General features: G+C 45.2%; 1 protein-coding gene across 1 annotated transcript in view; it reads right to left on the bottom strand.

The window, feature by feature from the left end:
* Positions 1-22650, bottom strand: part of MED12L (mediator complex subunit 12L) — a 352689-nt gene extending 330039 nt beyond the window's left edge. Inside the window, exons 1-2 of the mRNA XM_017854932.1 lie at positions 22378-22650; positions 21297-21524 (exon numbers count right to left, since the gene is read on the bottom strand). Coding sequence (XP_017710421.1) covers positions 21297-21395 — 99 coding nt within the window. The 5' untranslated portion in view covers positions 21396-21524; positions 22378-22650. The remainder of the gene's footprint in view (positions 1-21296; positions 21525-22377) is intronic.
* Between the last annotated feature and the right edge of the window lie 5285 nt (positions 22651-27935).

Below are 27935 nucleotides of genomic sequence, written 5' to 3'. Positions count from 1 at the left end.
CACCCCCCACCCCACCCCCACCAACTGAGGCAGCTGTTACAACAGGATTCGGCTACTGCTCCACACACATTTCACTCCTGTCCAGCATGCCTACTGGCCCTGGATTAATCTTCCGGAAACAGTTTTCTATTCTGCACTCCCCTATCCAAAAGCATCAGAAGGCTTTCTGCTCTTTTCCCCGAGAAGGGCAAAAGCAGCATCTAGCATAACTATCTACAAACCCTCAATAATATCTCTGGTCTTCTCCCCACTTTCTCTGGCCCCAAATCAAAACACAGTCACCTAGGACTGGCATTCACAGCCTTAAAGAATCAAGCCCAGCATTCCAGTCTTGCTTCCATTCTAAGTGTGCGAGTCACATGGATCTGCGTTTGAATGCATAGCCTTACCTACGATTGAGACTAAGGTAACTGATCTCTGTACATTGGTGGCTTTGTTTGAAAGGAGACAGGAATAACTCACAGGACTGAGGTTACATAAGATTAAATGTGCAGTTTAGCACAGTGGCTGGTCCATTATTAAATGCCCTATAAATGGTGGCTATTGTTATTATAGCTGTTTTCTATTTTTATATGTTAACTTTCGTTTAATCTACTTTATTGTATGCCACCCCACATACACTGTCTTTTCAACCTCTAAGCCTTACATCATGCCATTCCCACCCCCGAAGTATATTATTATGAAATATTTTATATTTTTCAAGCCACAACTCAGGGCTGGCTCCCCGTCCTTCATTAGATTAACAAATAATTATGCATACAGACTCTGCTAAGTACAGGGGATTCCACAGTGAGCGAATTCCAAGTGTTATAAATACCCCAAAGTGCCTGCTCAGAAAGCACATAATAGTGGCTTAAACCAGTCTGGGGAGTTAGACAAGAATGCTCTGAAAAAGTGGCCTTTGACCTGAGCTCTGACTGCAAAGTAGGAGTTAAACTTCAAGAGGATAGCCTCTTACCGTAGTAAGGTTCTGATATTTTGCACGAAATGGTAAGATATTAACACTAAGGAGATCATGAATAGTTGGGGTATAGATTGTAATTCCTAGAGCAACCACTCTGAAAAACAACACAAGTATAACTAAAATGCAATTGGTAAACAAAGTTATTTTTAAAATAGTCTAATAATCCAAAAAAAAAAGCTGGGGACACAGAAAACAAATAGTAAAATGGTAGACCCAAAGCCAACCATATCAATAAGCACACACTAAATGCTAATTAAATATTCACGGACAAAGACTTCAATGGACTCTAGACTCCAACACTAGAAGACTGGAATTGTCAGAATGAGTAAAAAAGTAGAGCTCAACTACAGGCTATACTTTAAATATAAAGACATACTTTAAATATAGAGACAGATAAGTTGATAGTAAATGGATGGAAAAGATATATACCATGCAAACAATAAACATAAAAGAGTTGAAGTAGCTGTATTAACATCAGATATAGTAGACTTCAAGACAAAAAGTATTATCAGAGATAAAGAGGGGCAAGTCATAATGATAAAAAGGTCAATTCATCAGGAAGGCATAACAATCATTGGTGTATGTGTGCCTGACAAGACGAAAGACAGAGGATGGGCATGGATAAAGTCTGCAGGGTTGGGAAAATTAAAGAAAGAATGCTGTCATAGCAGTAGCAGGAAGTGGAATGCAGCTGTAAAAGATAAGAATGAAGCAGTACAGGTTGGGGGAGAGACTATGCAGGGTCTGTGAACCAAATAAAGAACTCTGTTAAGAAAGTAAAGGTTTTAAGCAAGACAGGCCGGGCATGGTGCTCATGCCTGTAATCCGTAGTACTTTTGGGAGGCTGAGGGAGGAGGACTGCTTGAGACTCAGGAGTTTCAGATTAACTAAGGCCAATATATGTGAGACGCCTGTCACGGAAGGGAGGGGAGGGGAGGGAGGGGAGGGGAGGGAGGGGTGGGAGGGGAGGGAAGGGAAGGGAAGGGAAGGGAAGGGAAGGACGGACACAAGGCTCTCATGAGAGTTGGAATATCAGATAATAGTAGCTTGGACCAAGATGGTGGTGGTAGAGGTAAAGAGAGGGAAGAAATGGAGGGATATTTAGGAGGGAAACCGAACAGGATTTACGTTGACTTCTTGGATAGAATGACAAAGAGCAAGGTCGTCAAGGATGTCCTAGACTTTTGGGATGGTATATCTCCCCCATGTTGGGGGCTTTTTGCAGAGGAAGGGGAGCAGATCACAAGTTCAGGTATAAACATCGTAAGTTTGAGGCATCAGACACACAGAGAAAATGTTTCTGGTAGGCACTCAGCTATACAGGTCTACAGAAGTCTAGACTGGAGTCGTAAAGTTGTGAGTTGTCTGCATATGGCTAGTGACTGAAGCCTGGCGATGGCTGGGATCACCTAGAGAGAAGATCAAGTGAGAAAAGACCAGGACCTAGGACAGACCCTGGGAAAAATCCAGTATTGATTTAATAGCCAGTTAGAGGAGGATAAGCCTTCAAAAGAGACTGAGACAGTGTGGCCAGAGAGGAGAGAAGGAAACTAGGAGTGTTTTACCTCGGAAGCTGAAGGAAGAAACTGCTTCCCAAAGGGAGGGAGCAACAGAATCAAGTGCTGCAGGGAATGCAGCCATTCCAGGTGACCTGAGAGGGGTGTCTCAGCAGAACAAGGAGGGCAGAGCCAGACTGGAAAGAGCAGAGGAAGAAGTGGGAGGTGAGGAAGACAGTGAGTACACCGGATGCTTCTGGAAGTCTGGAGAAAGAGGAGGAGAGATGCAAAAATGGGGGGTCTAGGGTAGGAGATCTAAGATATGAGAGCTTGGTGCATGTTTTATTCACACCAGGAAGAAGGCGGTGAAGGAAGCAGTTGAAGCTAACAGGAAGAAAGGGAGATGGCAGATAAGTTGAAGCTCCTGAGAAAACAGGAGGGGATGACCTGCCAACCCAGGCCCTAGAAGGCAATAGCTAGTACCAGACCAACTCAGGAAGATGGGCAGAGGAGGATCTGGAGAGAGGCCCTGGAGCCACACTGTGATGGGTAGAACTGGATCCCTCAAAGAGATATATCAAAGTCCTAATCCCCGTACCTGTGCATGGGACATTCTTTGGAAATAGGGTTTCTGTGTATATAGCCAAGTTAAGATACTCATGCTGAATTAGGGCGGATCCTAATCTGGCACAGCTAATGTCCACATATGAGAAGGAACGGATATAGAGGGAAGACAGTAATGTGCAGACAGAGGCAGAGACTGGAGTTAGGCTGCCACAACCAAGGAACACTTGGAGCTAGCAGAAGCTAGAGGAGACAAGGAAGGGTCCTGCCCTAGAGGCTTCAGAGGGAGGATGGCCCTGTATACACTGATTTCAAGTTTGCCGCCTCCAGAACCATGAGAGAATAGATGTCCGTTGTTTTAAGCCACCCAATGTTTGGTACTTCGTTACAGCAGCCCTAAGAAACGAAAACATACAGGTAGGGGAGGGCAGGCTCTGCTCTATTCCTCATGGCAAGACTGCCCCCTAAAACCAGAATCCAGTCCATTTAGCAGCAGCATGGGGACCATTACTGCAGAGTCTACAATGGCCAAGAAAAGCAGTTTTACTAAGGCTCTGGATAAGCAGATATATCGGCCGCTGACTGCACAGCAATGGGGACTGATTCCTACTTGGAGTTCCTCTACTTGACATGATACTTAATAGCTGTTTGAAGAAATTTTTTAAAGGAGCCTGGGGAAGAATTTCCCCATTGCAACCAAAATATTTACAAGAGAAAGCATTAATACCAGCCTCCTGAAGAGGGCCAGAGGTAGGGGCCTGACTTAGGAGAGGCAGGACTTCCCTAAAAGGTCACCTTGTCCTTCTCTTGCCCCAATCCTTCTAACACCAGAGCCACATTTGCATCAAAGCCACATATGAAAGTCAGCTCTTTACATCCACTGTCACCTGTACTGCTATCAGCATTCACCCCCCATCCAAATCACACCACAGGCCATCAATCACTAACTGTAGGAACCAACAAAACCAAAAGGATATGAGCTCAACACAAAACGCAAATACTACCTTTACATCTGTACCTACAGCAGGCAAAAAGAAAAAAAATCATGGTAATAATACCACTCCCTCACATTTAAACAGCACATTCATGACCATCCTCATAACAGACAAGTGGCTTAGGCAGGATGTGTCCCATTTTATAGGCTGAGAAACTGATGCTGAGAGGTGAGAAGTAAAATGGATGGTTAGGTGGCCATATGAGAAGCAAGCCCCAAATAGGTCCAATGTACGCTCCAAGACAGTGAATTCTTTGAGGAGAGCACAGTGTGATTCCAACAAACTTAAACTGGAATCCTGTCTCCCTTTCTCTTCTGTGAAATGGAGATCATCCCACCTACCTCACATGTCTACTGTAAAGGATAAGTAGAAATCTTTGTGATACAATCAACACAGTAACTGGCATGCACACTAATTACTTTAAAAATGGTATCTCCATCATTACAATGATGATCTTTTGTATGACCAGTACATATGGCCCAAACTGAGCACAGGACTGACTACTCAGTAAATTCAATTTGGATGGAAATGTCCACCATGAATGAAGTGTTGAACACACAGCTCTCAGAAGTGCCAATTTCCCATGACAACCTCCTTCATCCTACCCAGAAGTGTCCTAGTGAGACAGGCAGTTCCTCCTCCCTCATTTAAAAGTGGGAGAGCGCCTCGGATTCCAATTATATCTAAATATACTCAGCATTTACTCCACTCTTATCTAAATAATTGTATCCCATTAATTAATTCATATTCAAATCACATTCAAATGCATATCACTCTCTGATATCAAACACCTGGATGTGGCTCTCAGAAAAAAAATCTAGGAAACCACAGGAGAAAAATACTTGAACTTTTAGATTTGCATATTCATAAAGCAAGAAAGACTTAAGGTATTTGCTAGTTTATTCTGCCCAGAATTATATTTAAGGCAGCCTCAAAAGATAGTTTTCTCTTTAGATCCTTTATTGCTGAGGTATGCCATATAGTTCTTGCATTGCAATCTTACATAACAAATTTTTCCTTTAAATCGTTTTTCACAGAGTACTTAACAAGCTAGTGTGCTAGGTGATCTGAGGGCAGAGAACACAAACATAAGCCATGGTTTCTGTCCTCTGCAGTCCAGTTAATTGACTTACACTTATCCATTATGTAGCTCCTTTCTTTTATCCTTCTTTCCCACCTCAATTCCATCTCTGACCCCACACTCAGCACACATCTGCAGGAAGCCACATTGTAGGAGAGAAAAAAATGATTCCCCACCAAATGTACTGCAAATTCATGAAAAATAACAAGACTGGGTGCAGTAGCTCATGCCTATAATCCCAACACTTTAGGAGGCCCAGGCGAGATGATCACTTGATCGTCCAGGAATTCAAGACCAGCTTGGGCAACATAGTGAGACCCTGTCTCTACAAAAAACAACATAAATAAAAATTAGTCAGGCATGGGCCCAGCTACTTAGGAGGCAAAGGTGGAAGGACTGTTTAAGCCCAGAAGGTCGAGGTTGCAGTGAACCACGTTCACTTCCTCTTGCTTGGGAAAGAGGGGAAAGAGAACGGAAATGTCTCTTTTTTGCTGTCGGTGGTGGCAATTTTGTTCATTACTTTCAGGCCAATTGTTCAGAAACAGAGGGTCTAAACATGTAATTTTGAGCCAAGGAAACAAATTTCCCCTGGTAAACCTCGGAAAAACCAGTTTGAACAGTTAACCTCTGTTAGCACCTCTCAGCCTCCACCCTTTTTATTTTCAGGGGGCTTGCTCATTTGCACCTCCACCAAGCTTAGTAAACCTTCCAAGCAAATTTGGTGATTAACCATCACCCAAGCAGCCCACAAGGAGGTCAGTAACAGGCATTAAAGGGAGATTTAAAGCATAGGACAAGCAGTATAAACCAAAGCTACAAGGTCCTTTTAATAATAAGACCTTCAATTAAACCAGTTAATACCAGTTAGAAGTCACAGCGTGGGTAGGAGTCTGAATATTCATTCCAATTCAGCACCCAAGGAATTCAAATGCCTGTCCCATCACTGAAGACTGAGTACAAAACTGTATCACTCTGAGGTCCTCAAGCAACAGGGCCTACTATCCTAGCTGAACAGTGTTCGAAGAAATATGAGCGTTGTCTATTCGCCTCTCTTCCTTTCCTTTGACCAATCTGTCACCAACTGCCAGTTCTTCTTCAGTCCTATTTAAAGCCCTGATCAGTCGGGCTCTTTTTACTTCATGCTTTGGTTACTAGAATCGTCTCCCTCCCAGCCTCCCCGACTCCACTCTCTCCCACACTGGATTTATTAGGCATGACCTAGTGAGATAAATCTAACAGCAGAACCACATGAGGTCACCACCACCCCCCATCCCCCAACCTGCTGGGGCTCCAGCAGACGCTCCACCAGGCCTGATCTGCAGATAAACTGCCTCCCTTCTCCTCCCTTCCAGCTTCTTCTCATGAGCGGGTACAGCATGTCCCACCCATTCAGGCCCTGCCTCTCTCAAGACCCTACATCTGCCAGTGTTACCTCCATGTATCCAGCCCTCTCTTTTCTGAACTCACGCAGCATTCTTAGACTCACTATATAAACAGAGCAGAATGTTTACAGCATGGGCTCAGGGAGTCCAACTCCATCACTATGCCACTCAATGACCCTGGGCAAATTAAGTACCTCTCTGTGCCTCAGTTTCTTCATTTGTAAGCAAGAGATGATAATGCCCACCTCATAGGTATCATGAGGCTGGCACAAAACCAAACACCTAAAGCACTCAGAATAACCAACACAATAAATAGTGGCTATCATAATGTAATGTGGCACTTTGTATACTATACAGAATGTTATCTTATTCATCAATTTTCAAATAAATAAATAAAACTAATAAATCAGTCATTTTAAAAATTGTTTTATGTGGGTAGGTAAACCGACATTAACTTATAGAGCATTGCTACCACCCCGAGTGTGGTCTGATACTGTCACTGGTCCTCAACATGAAATGTGCAAAAACTGAGAGTATTTGGAAACTTTTACAGCAATTTGACATTACCACTACATTCAAGCAGCATTTCATTTTCCTAGTAATTCATTTTTATATTAGTCTATAACAGATTGAAAATTAATTTTTCTAAAAACTGATCCTTCACCACAGTTATTTTGAGAAGCACATTTTTAGAGGAGACAGACAGGAGGCTTCTATTTCTTTTCTACACCCCCATATGACCTAACACAGTGGAAGACACATATCAAGTACTAAGTAAATGAAAATATAATTTCAAAAACATTTCAATTAGTTAATAACTTAAAAGCAGATTCAAGTGAGTAGTAGAAATGTAAATAGTGTCTCCAATTCATAAAGAATCTTTTTCAAGAGGGAGTTTACATAGTCTGAAACTGACCAAAGTAAAAACAACTCTGACCCCAAAAGTATTTTCCATACTGTCAAATAATAGCACTGTGTGAAGCTTTATTTAAAAAAAAAAAGAACAAGAAAAGAAGAAAGAAGAAAGAAGAAAGAAGAAAGAAGAAAGAAGAAGAAGAAGAAGAAGAAGAAGAAGAAGAAGAAGAAGAAGAAGAAGAAAAAGCAGCAGCAGCAGCAGCAGCTAAACAATGTCAATATTAACCTTCCTCGCAGAACTCAGGAGAATGATAAACTATTAAGCAATGCCTCGGCCACAGTTTTGATAGATCCTCCATACCTTTAAGTAAACTAGCATCTTAGCAAAAAATTCCAACAACACTTCAAACAAAATACATTTTTATTAGTTCTTCACTCCTGCCAATGACTTAAATAGTCCAGATCTCAACAACCTCATTAGATTATCCATGAATGAAAAGGCTGGAAAAGGAAAGCAGCAAATTCTACCAAATTTTAATTGATAACAAGGAGGTAGCTAGCTGCACAGCTGATCCGCAGCACACTGGATATGGGTTGAAGGCAGAGTTATTCTTACTGAGGGAGAAAGCTTGGTACATTCCAACTGACTCTGGAAATGCCTGTAGAAAATTCAAGGTAAGTGGGGAGCTCTGTGTCAATTCTGTCTCCCCTCCTTTCTAAGAGGAAGAGATTTATTACAAGGTCAAAGCTATCACTTCCCTTGGGTCCTCAATCCTCTGCCTCAGGGCCAGTTCAGCCTTGCTCAGCCTGATAACCAGATCTAGGAAAAATAAGAAGAGGCAAATGGAGCTGGAGTCTCACTGATGTTAACTGTCTCTTTGGGTCATTTAGCATCTGCACCCATAAATCCCTGTCAACTGCCCTCCTCAGAGATCCCCTGACAGAGTCCAGGAAGTCTATCCCTAGAAAGTTCCATCTCTCCAGGTCATACAATCCTCCATCTCTTTGCACACTCTCAACAGGTAATCACACCCATGACTTCAATTATTTATGAATACATCACAACCAAATCCAGACTTCTAGCTTCCACCACTATACATTTCAACCTGGACTCCCCAGGGGTTCCTCAAATTGGAAACATTCAGAAATGAACTAATTCTCTCCTCCCCTCCCTCACTCACCCCATCCTTGGAAAACAGTTAAATTACTTTGTTCCCTATGGCATGTTAGTTTATGGACCACCATTGATCTACCTACCCAATAGTCTAAACAAGTAGTTTTCCAAGTCCAACACCTCTGGAGTTCTCAAGAACATTTCAACATTTGTCTGTGAAACGCCAGACTTTATTCATGCTCTTCAACCCAAATAATGTCTCAAAACAGATTGAATGCAGAACTAAATACAAAAATCTAGACATTAAAGAGACATGCAAAAATGTAAAATAATACCAATCTTTTTTCACTATTTTTTTTGGTTTGGGGAAAAAGTTATTTTCCATTAAAAAACACAATTTAACATGAAATTGGTTGACTATGATTTTTTAATGAATTAATATATATTTAAATTTCTCAGTTTTAATTTCTAACACAGTAATTATTGAGAGATGTAACCTACATAAATAAAAGCTTAATAGATCCTGCAAAGCATTCCCAAGAGCAGAAAGTTTGGAAACCACTGGCTTAAGCTAACAGTGTTGGTAAATTCTTGTGCTCCTTCCTCTTACTTCACATATCCACCTTATTGATTCTGCCATCCAAATAACGTTTCTCATAAATTCACCCCTTGATACGGTTTGGCTGTTTCCCCACCCAAATCTCATCTTGAATTGTAGTTCCCATAATCCCCACATGTTATGGGAGGGACCTGGTGGGAGATAATTGAAACATGGGGGCGGTTTCCCCCATACCATTCTCTTGGTAGTAAGTCTCATGAAAGCTGATGGTTTTATAAGGGGTTTCCCCTTTCACTTGGCTCTCATTCTCTCTTGCCTGCCACCATGTAAGACATGACTTCCACCTTCCACCATGATTGTGAGGCCTCCCCAGTCACGTGGAACTGCGAGTCCATTAAAACTCTTTTTCTTTATAAACTACCCAGTCTCAGGTATGTCTTTTTATCAGCAGTGTGAAAACAGACTAATACACCCCTCCTTTCTTCCCGAGCTTCCCAATCCCATAGACCAAAAAACACTCGCCTAAAAGATATTCACATCAAATCCCACAACCTGTTAATGTGACCTCATTCGGAAAAAGGGTCTTTGCGGATGTAATTAAGGATGAGATCATCACAGATTATCTGGGTGGGCCGTAAATACAATGACAAGAGTCCTTCTAGGAGACACCCAGAGGAAAACAGTCAGTGGAGAAGACCATGTAAAGATGGAGGCAAAAATTAGTGATGTGTGGACACAAGTCAAAGAAGCCACGAACACCTGGAGCCATCGCAGGCTGGAGCAGGCAAGGAAGGAGTCTCCTCCGAGAGCCTTCAGAGGGAGTGTGGCCCTGCCAACACCCGGATTTCAGATTTCTGGCCTCTAGAACTGTGAGGGAATGAGTGAATGTTGGTTTAAGCCACCCAGTTTGTGGTCATTTGTTATGGCAGCCACAGGAAACCAATCACCCACTTCCAGTTCTGAATGTGAAGGACCACCTAGCTAGGCAATCCTTCTGCCTTAATATGACCCTCAGAGGCACTGTCCCTTGAAACCGCGACCCTCAATCATCTTAAATCTCATTCCCTTATCACCCTTGAACGGTGGCTGGCTTCCTCCACCATATCTAAAAGCCTCCACAAAGTAAAGATCCCCATGACTGTATCCCACCTTTCTTTCCCACACCAACCCAGCTTTCCCCCGGATGTCCCGCACCATGCGGCAGGCCCATAGCCCAAGGCACACCCACGTCATTTTGGCCTGTGACCCTTTGCATGTGCTGCTCCTTCTCCCTGGAATGAATCTTCCCTATCCTCAACCCCATCCGCTCCTACACACCCTCCAAGTTCCAGATTCAAAAATCTCTTTTTCTATCTGTCCTATCAGAAAAATGGGTCACTCCCCCTCCTCTGGTTTCCACAGCACTTTGCACCTTCCTCTTAAAGAATATGTGAAATATGTGCTCCTCATTTACAGGTCCATCACTTCCTCTAGATGATAGTTTCTCAACCCTGGAACTACTGATAGCAGGGGCCAGTTAAGCCTTTGGTGTAGCGGGTTGTTTGGTGCATTGGTGAACATTAGCAGCATCCCTGGATTCTACCCACTAGATGCAAGTACCAAGACACACACCCAGTTGTGGCAACCCAAAATGTCTCTAGACACTGCCAACGTCCTGAGGAGAGAGAAAGAAAATGCACCCTCGCCCCTCACCAGTGGAAATCAACTGCTCTAGACTGAAGGCCTGGGGCACCAGGACTGTATCTAATGCTCTTAGCATTTGTGGATTCTTACACGCATTCATAAAAGAAAGTTTTGAGTTCTAGGTGTAGGCCAGGCACTGCGTTGGAAGTCAGTGACGCAGTAGGGAATACAAGTCTGTGGTCCTGTCCTCATCGTGCCATAGCTGTCAAAGAGCCTACAAGGTGTTCAATCACATTTGCTGAATGACTGAATTTGTTTGGCATGCATGTGTTATAGTAAGATTTTGTGCAAAACATGGAAAATAAAATCCAGGGGCTAAAATTTTTCTCCTCTTCTCAGGGTCACAGCATTGTACAACTAAGAAAGATCCATTTATACAGAATGTCATGTATGTGTTGCTTCCTGGAACTGGGCAACTGGTACCACTTGTGTGCGTCTCTCTCTCAAGAGAGCTACCCATAAATAAGGGGGTATCTCAACCAAGAAACTGAAACTAGAGAGAAATGACCTCCAGCACACGCACACAGCCCACAAATGCCAATGCCAGAGCTATCCTCAGAGGCTGCAGATAGGTCTGGGAACCTTCTATCAAAAAACACAACGACAAAAGTGCATGAGCTTCTGAAGTATTCTTCCCCCTGCCCAGGAAACACCTCACAAGATCTGGCCAGCTCTGAGAGGATCAAGCGGTGAGCTGAAGAGTTCCCAGCTCTCACAGAGGCACTGGGTGCCCTAAATTGCAGAGTGATTCTCATTTCCAGGGCAACGTGAGGGTGTTTACCAGAAGGGGAGGCTGTTTACAGAGAGGCCAAGTAAAGTTGCAAGAACAAATCAGGGCACACAAGTGCTTGGCCCAGATCTGCTTTGACAAGTCACTTTAACCTGCCTGGGACTCAATTTCCTTTTGTATTGAATGAGAAGGTTAGAACAATCCACCTCAAAGTTCCCTTCTATCTATAAACATGCATGGCTTCCCCCCAAAATAGCAGACCTACAGAATCTCCCTCTCTAGGCAAAACAGAACAGGGTTCTTCCTCCCTTCCCACCAAAACACTTTCTGCCAGAAACAGAAATAAATAAAGGAGGCGGCTGTTCAGTTCCCCCTCCATTTCTGATAGGACCAGGCCACAATGCACTGCCTGATGGACAAGATGCCACTGCTCTTTGTTTCTGGACATGTATTCCTCATGAAGCCAAAGAGCAGGAGAGTTCCTGGAATGTGTAATCCCTGAGGGGAAAAAAGGGGGTGAGGGGGGTGGCCCTCATGCTGCGAATATTCAAGGATACCAAAATATAAACAGAAAGTACCTTGACAACATTACACGGCTACAAGAGACATATGGTCCAACTGTGGCTTAAACCATGAGGATGGCTATGCCTTGTTTACCTAAAAAGAAGTCCAAGGAGAAGTGGTCCCAAGGTCAGTTCAGCAGCCTAGCAAATTCATAAAGCCACTCAACTGACTCCTCTTGTTGTCTTTTGCCCATAAGCTTGTTGCCACAAGGCCGTAAGATGGTTGCCCCAGCTCCAGCTATGTTCTTTCATTACCTTTCCAAAGATAGAAAACTAAGGAGCCTTCAGGTCATCAGGAGATGGCATTCTCCTTCTGTGCCTGTACTTTTATCAGACAGGAAAAAAAAAAAAGTTTCCAGGAATCCAGATTTTCATTAAATTTCTTGGGCCAGAGTTAAGTTATATGCTTATCTCAACATGCAAGGGAAACTAGGAAAGTGAGAATCTGGCTTTCTTTTGAGATCAGTTCTCACTGTGTTGCCCAGGCTAATATTGAACTTGTAGGCTCAAGTGATTCTCCCACCTCAGTCCCCAGAGTAGCTGGGATTACAGGCATGCACTACCGAGCCCTGCTAGGATCTGGCTTTAAAAAAAAGAAAAAATAGTTTTTAGTGAGAAGCAGGCAAGGGAAAAGCAGGATAATAATGACAGTGAAGTAGCCAACAAAGTGTCTGCCACCTATAACTACACCCGGTGGTATGCAGGTAAATGTTGACCAGCTTAGAATGAAAGAAAGTCGTCAGGCACAGTGGCTCACGTGAGGTCAGGAGTTCGAGACCAACCTGGCCAACATGGTGAAACCCCGTCTCGACTAAAAATACAAAAGTTACCTGGGCATGGTGATGTGTGCTTGTAATCCCAGTTACTCGGGAGGCTGAGGCAGGAGAATAGTTTGAACCCAGAAGGCAGAGGTTGCAGTGAGCCGAGATCGTGCCACTACACTCCAGCCTGGTTGACAGAGCAAGACTATGTCTCAAATTTAAAAGAAAAAAAAAAAAAGAATGAAATTAAGTTCTCATTTGTAGCATTTGCCAATTTCCTTGGTGTTAATACTACTACTATTGAATTGTATAGCCAGTTTCAAGCTACCAACATGGTATCAACCATTTCATGAAATTCCTGAAATGTTAACAATCAGTTGGTATAAACCTGCTCCTGCAGGTCACTGAATTTATTATACCTTACATTTGATTAAAAAGTTAAGTTCACAATGCTGCTTCACATTTTAAATACTCTATATATCAGATATTATTCTCTGCAGCTTATAGGTGAGGAAAACGACCCAACTGCGGATATCACACAGTTCAAGTTGCAGAGCTGGAATGATCACCTAACAGTCCTAACTCTAGTCCTATCCAGCTTTTGGCAGATCGCAGGTACATAAATGCCTATTCTACACCCTATGAGATCCCTCTGCCTATTCTACACCCTATGAGATCCCTCTTTAGGCATCACCTAAAGGGGCTCTAGGTTGGCTTGGAACTAACAGAAACCCATTTCTCTAAATCAGTCAAAGTTACCTAATAATTATTCTTTAATGTACTTCCTCCAATGACAAAAGTAGGACATATCTATTGTTACAGCTTGGAATACAAATTAGTACAAAGAAGAAAATAAAATCACCCTTAATCCTATCCCCCAGAGGTAACTGTGTGTATGTGAGTGGTAATCGTTCTAGATTGTGTATACGTATTTTTAAGTCAAAATTAAGCTGTGGTATAACTTAATGACATAGTTCTTTACATATACATACACATTTTCTAAGAGAAAGAGAACAATATCATGAACTCCCTTGTCACCATCACCCAGCTTTAGAAATTATCTAAAGGTAATTAAAAGTCCAAGTGTTTCCATGCTCCCTTTTTGGGGAGGAATATGTAGGAGGTAAGAGTCTCCCCTCTGCATTTCCCTTGGATTTCTTCCCTCCACCTGGTTTTTCTCAGATTCTGAAGTCAGCTTTTCTCCAGGCTAAGTCAATCACCCCTTCCTTCACTGCTCAAGAGACCTAACATTTTAACATCTTTCATCATGTTCATTCTTGTGGATCCTTCCAACTTCTCAAATTCCTGCCTAGTCTAGAAGCCCTGTGAATGGTGTTCCCAGAACCTCATCAGAGGAGAGCTTCAGAAGAAATACATCACAATTCTTGTAGTTTGCACTTACTCTATGCGTCCACTTCTGCTTTTCTTTTTTCCTTAATTCGCTACTACACTAACGAGGAGCTCTGTCTTCACACAAGGGTGCATATATGTATGGGCAGACGCACACATGTGCACGCACCTGCGGGTGGCACTAACTGGTTCAAGTAGAATCTTTCCACTCTGTGCATCCTCATCCTCTCCTACCTCGTGCTCACCCAATGCAGTTTACTTTCCAGATCTCATGGTGTGGACCTCCAACCTCCTAAAGGATCCCATTTCATCTCCTCAGGTGCTACTCCAAGGGAAATACCTGACAAGCTAAAGGACAGTGGTTGTACCCCTAACTGACCGTCTTACAGGGGTCCCCAAAGAGCAAAACTGAGAACCCAGGGACACAGTCAAAGAAAATTCCACAACCCTGACAAGTTCAAAAAATGGCTTCATGGAACAAAGCAAGATCTGCTCGCTTATCCCCCAGTTTAGCCAAATGCATGCAGGAGGGAGATATAGCTATTTCAAAACCAAGGCATAAAACTCTCCTCTGCTATAAACTGTGTACAGCAACAGAAAACAAACCTATGTTGGGAACCATGGTTATTAGAACTTCAAGGAGGAAAGTAACTAAACTCAATGGCACTGTTTAGTACCAAAAGGTACTTATTTGTCCAAAAGATTCTAATACATCAAATCAGGGGCAGCAGGTAGGAATAAGGGGGAGCCCAGTTCACAATGCTCTCTACAGATAAGGACAGCAAACTAAAGCAAAGGTTTTCAAGCTTGACATGTTTTGGAATCACCTAGAAAACTTGTTTAAAATGCAAATTTCTGAGCTTCCTTCCCAGAATTCTGACTTAGCATGTCTGGGGTAGAGGTGGGTCACTTTATCTGCATTTTCTAAGAGACAGGGTATCACTCTATAGCCCAAGCTGGAGTGCAATGGCAAGATCACAGCTCACTGCAGCCTTGACCCCCGGGCTCAACTGATCCTCCCACCTTGGCCTCCCTAGTAGCTGGGACAGCAGGTGTGCACCACCAAACCTGGCTTTCTAAATTTTTTGTAGAGATGGGGGTCTCACTATGTTGCCCAGGCTGGCCTCAAATTTCCAGTTTCAAGCGATCCTCCAGTCTTGGTCTCCCCAAAGTGTATATGTGCATTTTTAACAAGCATCTTTCACATTCAGCTGCAAATGCTGGCAGGCCCTGAAAAATGACAACCAGCTGAGTTCCTCCTCCCTGACCACAGAGTTTGGGTAGCAAACTGTGAGAAGCTGAAAACAGCAGGACCTCTCAACCAGTGCTTCCTACACTGCTCCTCTCCCAAGAGTCACCTGAGGCATGAGTTAAACACAAACATCAGTCCCTCCCTGAACACTGGGATTCTGGGAGGTCTGTAGCAGTGCCTCGGGGCCAGCCAATTAGTCTCAAGTGAGGAGCTTTCTGAAATCAAATCTCCCTTGCCTCCTCTTTTGGTCCCCTAAGTCAACTGGTCAACCTGTCCTTTCGTCCCAGAAAACTTTATCAACATCCTCCCCTTTTGAAGAAACAAACTTTCCACCTCCCCCACTCCACTTCCCCAGCTGCCTCTAAACAGGCATTGATGTGTTTAAGGGTTTTCGATGCTAACAAGAAAACAGGAGTTACCAAAATAAACCAAGCACTGAGACAGTCAAATGTTATAAATACTCACAATTGCTCATTAATAGTTCTTCATGCATTTATTAATTTCTTCATGAAGTATTTACTGAGCACCTAGTCTACTCCCAGGCACTAGGCCATTCACAGATGTGAACACCACAGACAAGCCTCTGCTCTCATGCAGCTTACATTCCAGCTGGAAGGCAGGCCATGGAGAGAACAGCATCCTAATAATTGCACTTCAGACAGTGACAAGCGCTACAAAACATATTAACGCAGGGAAATGAACTGGCAAGGATGAGGGAAGATGGGCTGTAAGGAAGGCCTCCTTGTGGGGGTTTCTGAGCTATGAACCAAATGACAGGAAACAAAACTGCTGCAGGGAGCAAGGGACAGGAACCTATACACAAAAAAGCTAGGACTGTCGGAAGAAGAGAGAGGCAGCCTGTGGGCCCACCACACAGCAAGTTGGAAGGGGTGACTCAACGTCCAGATCTTGAAAGGCAGGATCTTATGGCTGTTATGGCAAGTACAACAGGAGGCCCGCAGCATCCTTTAATAAGGGATCAGCTAATAGTGGTTGATCTGTGTTGAGTGCTGCCTCTGTGACAGACACAGTTCCACACATTTTGCATACATTAGCTCATTTTCTCTTCCCAGCAACCTTATGAAGTTGGAAGAAATACAAACCTCATTCCATGGTTGAGGAAGCTGAGTCAAACAGGCAGTAAGTCGGGGAGCCAGAACTAGCAAAGCCAGGCTGTTTGGCTGCAGGCAATGATTGCAGAGGTGAACAAGGGCCAGACTGGTAGGGCCTTGAAGGCCAAGGTAAAGGGTTTGCATTTTATTTCAAGTGTAATGGAAAAGCCACTGGAGGGGACTGAGACTTCCTGGTCCATTCCCTTAGATCTGAAGTAAGAGAGGGCACAAATTCTGGGACAAGCACACCAAGTCTTGGCTGAGTTGGCTGTTAAGCCAAACTACTGCAACTTCAGCCATACACAGAAGTCTAATCCAGCCCTGCTTGTATCAGGCAGAATGCTCTAGTCCCTGCAGAACTGGATGCCTTCCCTTTAAGTCAGGGTTATGGAAGTGGGGCCCTAGACCAGCACCATCAGATCACCTGGGATCTTGTCACCAGTGCAATTTCTGGGGCCTGACCTCAGACCTACTGAATCTTAGAGACCCAGCAATCTGTTTTAACAAGCCCTCAGAGTAATCTGAATGTCCTCTGAAGTTGAAGAACCACAATTCTGGGATATCTGCATGCAGACACCACCATCACCACCAGCTCTCCTAAGTCATGCTGTGTATATCTTCGGGCAGCCCCTGCACTGCACACCAGGCCATTCTTCCTGTAGGTCCCTGCTGGTGGGGCTCTACCGCTCCTGATTCCTGGAAATCTCACTACTGCCCCAACCCATTTTTCTAACAAATTTGATTTTCTGCACATATTTACTCTTCAAATGTTTCAGCGTCTTTTTTGTTTTGGTTTTCGTTTTTGGTTGTTTTGTTTTGTTTTGTTTTTGAGACGCAGTCTTGCTCTGTCGTCCAGGCTGGAGTGCAGTGGCACAATCTCAGCTCACTGCAACTTCCGCCTCCTGGGTTCAAGCGATTCTCCTGCCTCAGTCTCCCAAGTAGCTGGGATTACAGGCACCCGCCACCATGCCCAGCTAATTTTTGTATTTTTTAGTAGAGACGGAGTTTCACCATGTTGGTCAGGCTGGTCTCGAACTCCTGACCTCAGGTGATCCACCCGCCTTGGCCTCCCAAAGTGCTGGGATTACAGACATAAGCCACTGTGCCTGGCCCTATTTCGGTCTCTTTTGTCCCAGAGTAAACCTCCTCTTCCTTCCTACTTCTGGACCTTATTTGTACTTTCAGCCTTAACCTAGGCTCCAAAGCAGATAGATGCAAAGGATACTTTCAGCTTTAACCTTGACTTTCCCCAACACCCCTCAGTCACCAGATTTCCCTTTTTAATTTATTCATCCCACATTTACTCATGTTCCAATAAATATTTGTGCCCTCAGCATTCTAGGAACTAAATGTGCAGGTGCCAGGTACTTCTGCCACGCCAAAATAGACCTCATCCATGCCCTCATGAAACTGACCTATTGGGGGGAGATGGCAAGATGCAAATAAGTATATAATTGTAAATGATATACCAGAAAAGCCTGAGACTTGAATGATGAAGGGGCAGGCCTGACAGTAGTTCATGACAGCAAACAGAGGGGCTGAATCTATGACAGATTCCGTTCTAAGTGCTTTTTACATATATTATCCAGGTAATCTTCCAACAGCCCTATGGGTTTAGTATTATCACTCTCTATATGGAAGGAAAATGAAGTAAAGGGAGAATAAGGGGCACATAAACAGGACAGCCAGGGTCCCAACCCAAGCAGACTGGCTCCAGAGCCTACCTTTCTAACCACAGGCTAAGGTGAGAAGAGCTGGCTGGAATGCTGAGTGTGAGGGGGTGGCTAGACAGACAGGTGTCCAGGCAGAAAGGCCAGAACAGAATATGCAGGAACACTGGGGCAGAGAAGTCACCCTGAAGCCAGAAGGGAGACCAAGCATACTGGTGAAACGGGGGAGCATCTGGTAGATTGGAAATATATTTTGGAACTGAACAGGATATGCGGATGGATGTACAGATGCTGATGGATGAAGGGGGTATAAGCGAGGAGGAGGTCTCAAGGATGACTGCCAGTTTTCTGATTTCCTGTTTTAAAGGCTTGAGGACAGTCTATTTGCAGGAGGCAAAGTATTGTAACACAATATATAATGAAGTCCTATAGGATGCTGATGCACAGCAAGCTCTCAAATAAATATAACCAATCCATCAAGCAGGTTAAAGCTTCCATATTCCACCCCCCCCCACCCCCATACTTCTCCACATGGGTCTTCATTCAAGGGTTCTACCCTATCTGCTTGGAGCCCTTTTCTGAAATACTATTACCACTGGTTAACAACAATAATAAAAATTACATTTATGGTGACAAGAATAACTTCTACTAGGAGGAGGGCTTTTCTCACACAAATATTGGTTTGGAATTTTTTCTTAAGTGCACAAACTAATTTACAAATGAGAGGCTATGCAACTTGCCCGAGGCCACACAACTGCAAAAAAAAAAAAAAAAGCTAAATCCAGGTCGGCCCAACTTGGAAGCCCACACTTCCTCCGTTAAATCAGCATTTTCCACCACACATATCTCTAATGGAACACAACTGTTGTTTTCCATACACAGATGAACTTTTAAAGTGTTAACAGTAATGCTCTCATTTTATTATGTATAATCATATACATGTGTGCATGTAATATCAAATTAAAATAGTATGTATACATGATTTAATATAAATTTTATATATACATATATTGCAATAAATCCATGACTCCATATGTATTACTGCCCAGGAAACACAAAGTTTCTTAAAAATTAGTTTAAAGAAAACTTCAGAATAAAAGTACAGGTGGTACAGGGGTAGGGTAGAAATCTTGAGGGAGGTAGTACATAAATAACTAAAGCTTAGGAAACTCTACTCACCAGCCACCCAAGAACAGCCAAGCACCTGTTCCATATTGTACCCAAATTTGGCTACAGCTACACATAACTCTGTCCGCCTGAGAGAGATGAAACATTGGCTGCCTTGGGGGAAAGGTGATAACATCAGAACATAATTTAGCATAAATCATCCTCAAAGCAGTATTAGTTTTGACATAAATACTGGTTTGGTGGTACAACTCCTCTGCTTATTCACCCATACACCTTGGTTGAACCAGTCAAGTTTTCCAGGCCTGTTTCACTTAGTCAAAAGGAAGTTATAAAAAGTAGTCCCTAAGGTCGCTTCCAGTTTCAGAACGCCATAAAATGTTGAGACCCTGAAATCCAAAATTACTCTTTCCAGAATCACAGATGACCCAATCCTGAAATGAGCGTTGGCCTGAAGAACAAATGCTAAATAAGCCCACACAGCATCCCAATCCATCATGCCATCAATTATGCTGCCCTCTGGAAAGACACAGTAAGACATTAATTACAAGATGATAAAGTTCAACCAACGAAATGTCCCTGTCCCTATCAAAACTTTAAGAATTTCCTCCTAATAATTTTTAAGCTATTAACTTTACACTTGATCCTCAGCTTCTCTATTATTTCCAGTCCTTAACCATTAACTTCATTCTAAGTTGGAGTAGCAGGGTGGGGTAATGGGTAGGGGAAAAAATCTGGGTAATCTTATCAAACCTCTACCATCCTGTAAAGCTAGTGCTGGAAACCACCTGTAAAACCTTCCCAGCTTCATCTGCGTGACTCCATTGATGCTCAAGCATATTTAGTGTGCTAAACCTCTAAAAGGAGTTGCTGTTCCTTACTTCTCAGACACGTTTATAAGCAAGACGGTTTAGCCAGAACAAGCACTTAATCTCCTAATGAAACAGATACATTTATCAAAAGGAAAGTCTTAAGGACCCCTCCTTGTCTGGTTTACAAGGCCCTTTCTGTGCTATCAGTGGGCCCACAAACTTTTAATGAAGGGTTTTTAGATTCTCAGAAAGGTAAGTTTTGAAATGTGGTCAGTGTTTAGCTGAACAGAAGATGGGTGGACTGCAGCTGGCAAACTCAGAAAGCACAGCTGGGTAGCAGGTGATCAAAAGAAAAAAAAAAGAAAAGAAAAGAAAGGCAAGTCCCTGGGCAAATGGTGTAGCCAAAGGTGATCATTATAACTAGAGACTTGTTACATAATTACTTGTTAACTCCTGACAAACAGATACATAGCTACAAAATGCCTTGGTTACCCTAGCCATTGAAGCTAGTGTACCTGGCGCAAAAGTCAAGGTGTCTCCAATTAATTTCATTCAAAGAAATAAGCAATCCTGGGACCCATTCCCTCCCAAGGTAACTCGCTTGCTTTTACATATACAAAACAGCCTCCAGCAATTAAGCCAATTGCCTCTAGAGACGAAAATCAGTGTTTCTCCTTAATTTTAATTTTTAAAGGGTAGACGGGTTACAGAGGTGTACTCAGAGAGCTAAATATTCATCACTTCGATAAAAAAGACTTCCATTCCAAACTGAAAATTTGAAAAGCTCCCCCCACCTTCGTCCCTGGCCAGCGAACGCAAAACCCAAGACCTCAATGTAGGATGCACTGCATTCCAACATTTTCAAAAGTTTACGACGATTTACCGAAGCGGCAAGAAGAAAAATAAAGCAGGCAGAAGCGGTTGAGAGCGAACAGGGTTTCGGCAGGGAAGAAGCCCGAGAAGCGCCCGGCGGCGCCGTGCAAGGCCCGGCAACGAGAAAGCGACCGGCACACGGAAAGCGAGCGCCCCAGTGGAGCGCTGGGACTGACAGCCGCTCGGTCTCCGCCGCCGGGGGATCGCCCAGCACCACTAGCCCGGCCCCCGCCTCTAATCCCCCTCCCCGACCTCTATCCCCGCAGCGCCGGCGATGCCCGCTGGGCCAACTTGGCCCCGGGTCAGCGCTGCAGAGCGCGGCCCCGGTTGCCGGGGAGGCCGCCGGCGCCCTTACCTCCTTCTGCTTGGGGTCCTGTGGGTAGACGTCGGGCGGCCCGAGCCGGGGGCGCTTCAGCGGTCTCTGCTCATAGCTGAGAAGCCCGAAGGCGGCCATGATCTCTCATGTTAACCGGCGAAATGAATGAGAGTTGGAGCTGGAGCAGCCGCCTCTGAGCACCAGGGAGCAGCACTTTGCAGACAGACTCCCTCTCTCCCCCTCCTCGCTCGCTCGCTCGCTGTGGCGCTGCAGGCAGGAATAAAGCAGGTTGGATGCTGCCGCTGCCCGGCAGCAGACACGCACTGATGGGGACAGCCTTCGGCGGGTACTCGGCTGCGCTCGAGCCCCGGGATGCACCGCTCCGGTGGCGAAGGCGGCGGAGGGGCTAGAGGTCGGCCAGGGTCCTCCGCGGCGCCTGCCGCCTCTGCTCCCCCCACACCCTGTCCCCAGGGGGAGGAGCAGCTGATGGGAACGTGTGACTTTTTTCACCAATGGACCCAAACCCACCCCAGCTGGGCGCAGCATGGGGTGGGGGGGCACTGAAAAAAAAAAAAACTTTTCTTGGCGCCTAGGCTAGTGGTTCAAGTGCTCGCCCAAGGCGAGGGTGGCCCTCCTCTCCCGGGAAGAAGCTGCGGAGCGGACCGCCCCCGCCTCTCTTCCCCGGCAGGGACCCTTCCCCCGCCGCCACGCGCCCCGCAGACCCCGCCACCTGGGCGCGGACCCGGCCGGTGCAGAGGGAGGGAGGTCTGAAGGGGGCGCGAGACGCAGGGATGCAGCCGGTGGGAAGCGGCCGGTGACTCCTAGACGCCCGCCAGGCTCCGGTGGCGCATCTGTAGCTCCGGCCCCCTCGGCGGCTCCGGGCAGGCGCCGAGGCGCGTTGCTGGCGGTCGCGGCGGCTGGAGGGGGCCGTGCTCACGGTGGCGCGGGGCCGACTTAACCCTTTACAGTCCCTCCAGGGGCTGGGGAAGGGGGTGAGGAGCGATAGCTGTGAGCGCCGACGGGGGCAGCCAGCCCGCAGGCGTCTCGGGCTCCTCCAGCCCGCCGCCTCCCCCCGGCCCCAGCTCCTCTTCCCTTCCGCCCTCAACCCCCAACACTTTACCTGTTGGTCCGCGGCTAGCGGGCTGGGGCTGGCAGCGGCGGGGTCACTCCGGCCGCCGCAGCCTCCATCATTCGGGTTGGGATGGGGGAATTGGATTATGATTTTATTTGTGAGGTATCTGCTTCGCCCGGACGAGCTCCGGTAACGCCGCGAAGTTTCCCACTGTCTGGGGGCGGCGAGCGACGCCGGCTCGCCGCCGGCGTTCTCGCCCCCACGGCCCGGGAGCGCGAGCTTCCGAGTTGGCGGACGGCGGCGCGGCGTCCGCACTGAGCATGCCCAGCTCGGCGGCCGGACCGCGGAGGAGTTGGCTGCGAGCGCGGTGAGCGCGCTCCAATCCGCCTCTCCGGGTTTTCGCAGCCGCAGAGCGCGCAGCCCGCGGGCCCCGGCGCCGAGGCTGGTCCTGGGGTGAACCTGGGCGAGGGAGGGAGCGCCCTCTGGAGCCCCGCTCCAGGCCCCCGGCTGCGCCCTCCTCCTCGACCTCCCCAGAGGTCGCAGTCCCCTTGGCCTGGGCCGAAAACCTCACCTGCGCCGGCAGCGTGGAAGGGGCTGGGGGGTTATCCTCCAGGGCAGACCTTGGTCATCCAACCCGCCCTTGCTCCTCGCTCGCTTCGGGGCGCGGGCACCAAGATGCTGGGCCACCTGGCGCGAGCTCTGCGAGACCGGAGCCGCGGAGGCGGACTCGGCCTGTCCTGAGGGACCCCGCGGGAGGCGTGCCCGGGAGAGTGCGTCCGCACTTGGCCAAGAATGATGGCTGCCATTTAATGGAGCCTTCGCTAAGTGCCAGGATCTTGACAGTCAGAATCTCTGGTCCTTACAACCTTCCACGGTCTTACTGTACCCTTTTTATGGGTGGAGAAATTGAGCCAACTCAGAGAGGACCATTTACTTGCCGAAACCCACGAAAGTAGTCGGAATTTAAATCCACCACTGATTCCAAGTTTCTGACCTATTTTCTCTGACTTGGACTTGGAGGGACTGGGTTCCTAACCTGCCTTTGCCTAATGGAGTCACGTTCTCCACGGCTTGAGGCCTTCTCGGCCTTCCCTCTCTGTAAGGTGACACAGGCAGATTCTAACCAGAAGCCTTTGATACATAGTAGGTGCTCTGGAAATGTTGGTTGAATCTGAACATCAACTTTGATGTTTGTTGACATTTAAGCAAAGGGGGAAGAAGGAGATAAATAAAGTGAAAGTAATGTGGCAGAGGCTAGTTCCTCACTCCCGACCCTGACCTGTGAGAACCTCCAAACCCAGTTTGAGGCTGAGTCAGGTGTTTAGCTTTTGGCTTCCTTAATCTGAATAATTACTTCTAGAGATCGTTTACCCTTCACAGAAGGGCATTTCCTGACCACCTTCCCCATCTTGCCACAGGGTCTTCTCTTCCACTAATATCCTGGGATTAATATCATGGCTGGACTTGCCCTTGTGATACAGGCATCTATCAAATCTAGCTCCCTTGTTTGAAAGAAAGGACAGTTTTTATTATCTGACTTTATTAGGGAAATTATTAAACATACAAAAAACTGAAGAAGTCATATAAGGAGCCCTCAAATACTCATCTCTCAGCTATAAAAATTAAAGTTACTGTTTTTGTTTCATCTTTCTGCCCCATTCCCAACTCAAGGACATACACTAGTAAGGACAGTTTTACTCATTGTTGCAACTCAGAAACACAGTATGGGACCTGACACATGGTGAGCATTCAAAAATGTTGGCTTATGGAATGGACGATAGGTAGGTGATGTGTGGATGGATTGATGATTGCATCACTAGTGGTACTTTGGAAATAATACCCTGTGCTGCTACTCAATCAAACACCCCTAGTCTGGGGGAGAAATGTCATCGCAGTTCTTCCCTTGCCTCCAACTGAAACACTTTGAAGCGCTTAAAATCTTATCTACCCATAAGAATTTTATCTTAAAATCAAAATGTGTCGGTAGTGTGCCCCTGGTGTTTGGAAAGAAGGGAAAATAATAGCCCTCTCGTTGTCCCTTCTTAACTCCCTCTCCTGAAACAGTCTGGCATGAATTCCTTGACCCTCGCAACACAAAATAAATAAGTGAAAACTTGAATATGCTTAGAAGCTTCCCCTAGGAATCATGATTTTACTGCATGGATTTCCCATGGGCATTGGGCTCCTTACCCTGGGAAATCTTCGTAATCTACCCCCTACCTAGCAATCCAACTTTTTCTCCTTAACCTCTTGCCCCAGTTAGCTTCCTTTACTAATGTGGAAGTCCCAGGTTCTTCGTCTTCAGATACTCACCTCTACAGTCCTTAAGAGTATGGGCTCCTATACAAAGCCCCTTCAAATTCCCCTGGCAAAAGGTGATCTTTTGCCTTTTTGTACCCTTAGCACTTAATTTTTATTATCTTATTTTAACATTTATTGGCATGCATTTGAATATGTCACACAGAATAGTCTTGTTGCCTCATCCTCACCTTTTCCTCCTGGTCCCCTTCTTCCATTCCAGAATTAGTCTTTAAGCAGACTAAGGTCAGCTCATCATGATGGGCTTAAACTGTAACCCACTGTGTTCTATACAGTGCTTGAATTTCCCACGTGGTGCTGGTTAATATAGCAGATAGGCACACATTCTCATTGAATAATGTGGGTTCTAGTTGATAGTGTTCCTAAGGGACATTTTATCTTTACCTAGCTAATGATTCCCTGGGACCAAGAACAATTTGCATGGAACAGAAATTAGAGAAGACCAGAGGCTCCCCAAATTGGTCCCAGCCTAGAACCTCAGCCTAGCAAGAAGGGGTGAGTTCAGGTTCCTGAGGAAGTTTTATATAGCTATCCGGGGAAATGGGGTTGAAATGTGGCTGGAGAAAGGTGAATGAATTATAAACCATTTTAAGCATACGGTGCTATATTGTCCAAGTATAAAACTAAGTCTTCACTGCTGCTTTTGTGGGTTACCAGGTATTCAAAAGTTGACCCTTTTTCTTGGGTCACATTCAAGGGTTTCTCAAAGATTCCTTAACTGCTTATGTTCCCTCTGAAAGCCCTGATTTTCAGCATTCTGCAAGGAGTCCCTCACTGTTGGTATCCATTTGTGCTTTTGGGCAAATCCCTTTAATATAGCTCATGGCTGGCTTTCTCACCCTACATTTGCTCTGCCAGAAATACACAAATGTCCTTTCCCTGTACATAATGCTAGTGCAGGCATTTTCTAACCAACCTTCTGTCCTTGCCCACCATGAATACACTCTGTAAGCCACAATTCTCCACCTTAAAAGTTCAACAGTCTGAATCAGAGACCAGTTCCTCAGGTCCATCCAAACTGCAGAGGACAAATGTCAAATGCTCAGGTCAGTGACCTTCTCAAAGTTCTTTTCACAAGGTTTGAAGTGAGGAATAAAATTTCTTTGATGAAAGCCAGAGACACAATCATTTGCAGAACAGTTTTTTTGTTGTTTTTGCTTTTGTTTTGTTTCACACAGAGTTTTGCTCTGTCACCCAGGCTGCAGTGCAGTGGCGCCATCTCAGCTCACTGCAATCTCCACCTCCCGGATTCAAGCAGTTCTCCTGCCTCAGCCTCCTGAGTAGCTGGGATTACAGGCACGTGCCTCCACACCTGGCTAATTTTTTTTTTTTTATTTTTAGTAGAGACAGGGTTTCGCTATGTTGGTCAGTCTGGTCTCAAACTCCTGGCCCCAAGTGATCCACCCACCTTGGCCTCCCAAAGTGCTGGGATTACAGGTACGAGCCACAGAGCCTGGCAGCAGAACAGATTTTTTTGTGATGAGAGTGAAGAATGGCTAGGAGCAGAGGCAGGATGTTGACCCATCAGAAAGTATGGTCCTGGCCGGGCATGGTAGCTCACACCTGTAATCCCAGCACTTGGAGAGGGCCCAGATGGTTGGATCACTTGAGGCCAGGAGTTCAAGACCAGCCTGGCCAACATAGCAAACAAAAAATTAGCTGGGTGTGGTGGTGCATGGCTGTAGTCCCAGCTGCTTGGGAGGCTGAGGCAGGAGAATCACTTGAGCCTGGGAAGTGGAGGTTGCAGCGAGCCGAGATTGCCCCACTGCACTCCAGCCTGGGTAACAGAGACTCTGTCTCAAAAAAAGAAAGAAAGAAGAAAAGAAAAGGCAGGGCAAGGACAAGGGCAGGGCAGGGCAGTGCAGGGAAGGGAAGAGAGTGGTCCTACTATTCCTATTCCTATTTTACAGATTAGTAGATAGGGCTCCAGAGGTGAAGTTGCTGGTCCCAGGCCATTGAGTTAGCGACTAGCAAAGCCAGAATCAAACCTAGAATCTCTCTGGCTCCCAAACTTATGCTTATTATTGTTGTCAATGTGTTACATGTATTAATTATCATTTACATAACACATAAAAGTGAGCCTTTGAAGACAGTTCTGGTATAAGAGAAGCAAAACTCCTGACAGCTCACTCTAGCATTGCAGCACAATTACACTCAAGTGGAAAGAAACAATTCTCAGTGTAGTGCCTGTAGGTGAATTAATTAAAGTTGCTAGCTTTCCTCATGGGATTGTTGCTTGTCCAGGTGTATATATTATTGTGTTTTGTTAACAGATTGTCTATAGGCAGTTTGCTTACTTTCCGTTTTTCTTACATCCCCATTATATTTCAATGTATTTGTCTCATGCCTACTTCTAAATCAAAAAAGAAAAAATTCCCCTTTATTTTAAACTCCCCAAAAAAGGAAAGATGATAATGACTTGGGAAGGGGGGTCAGAAGAGAGAAAAGAGAAATGGAAGAGTAATTCGGGGGTGTTTACTCAAATTGGGTTTTTAATACAGCGTTCATGCTTACACAGATATAAAAAATACAGACATTAAGACTCTCAAGCAGCACTAGCTAGTAGTTTTATATTGCTTGCCAGATAGGTACTTTTAAATTTTCTAGTATTAAAGAAGTAAAAAGAAATAGATGAAATTAATTTTAATGTACATTTGCTTAACCCAGTATACCCAAATATTACCATTTCAATAGGTGATCAATACCAAAAAAAGTATTAGTGAGATACTTTACATTCTTTCTTAAGTATTCTAAATCTTCTGTGAATTTCATATCTATACCATCATTTCAGACCAGCCACATTTTACATTTCGTGTGTGCAATAGTCACATGTGGCTAGTGGCTAACATGTTGGTCAGCTCAGCTCTGAAGGAATGTTTCAGTCCTAATGAACCTGTAACGTGGGTTTTTAATAACGACACTGAGGAAGGAGGTGGGTTTCCAAATTAAAAGAACAAAAAGTAATGAGAGAAGTAAATCAAGAGAGGCCGTGCATGGTGGCTCACGCCTGTAATCCCAGCACTTTGGGAGGCCAAGGCGGGCAGATTGCCTGAGGTTAGGAGTTCAAGTCCAGCCTGGCCAACATGGTGAAACCCTGTCTCTACTAAAAAATACAAAACTTAGTCAAGCATAGTGGTGCACATCTGTAATTCCAGCTACTCAGGAGGCTGAGGCAAGATAATCGCTTGAACCCGGGAGGTGGAGGTTGCAATGGGCCGAGATTGCACCACTGCATTCCAGCCTGGGTGACAGAGCAAGACTCCATTTCAAAAAAAAAAAAAAAAAAA

This window comes from Rhinopithecus bieti, unplaced genomic scaffold, assembly GCF_001698545.2.
Source record: "Rhinopithecus bieti isolate Rb0 unplaced genomic scaffold, ASM169854v2 scaffold_36840, whole genome shotgun sequence".
NCBI classification, from domain to species: domain Eukaryota; kingdom Metazoa; phylum Chordata; class Mammalia; order Primates; family Cercopithecidae; genus Rhinopithecus; species Rhinopithecus bieti.
Note: the sequence above shows the minus strand (reverse complement) of the source record. Positions and strands in the feature narration are given on the sequence as shown.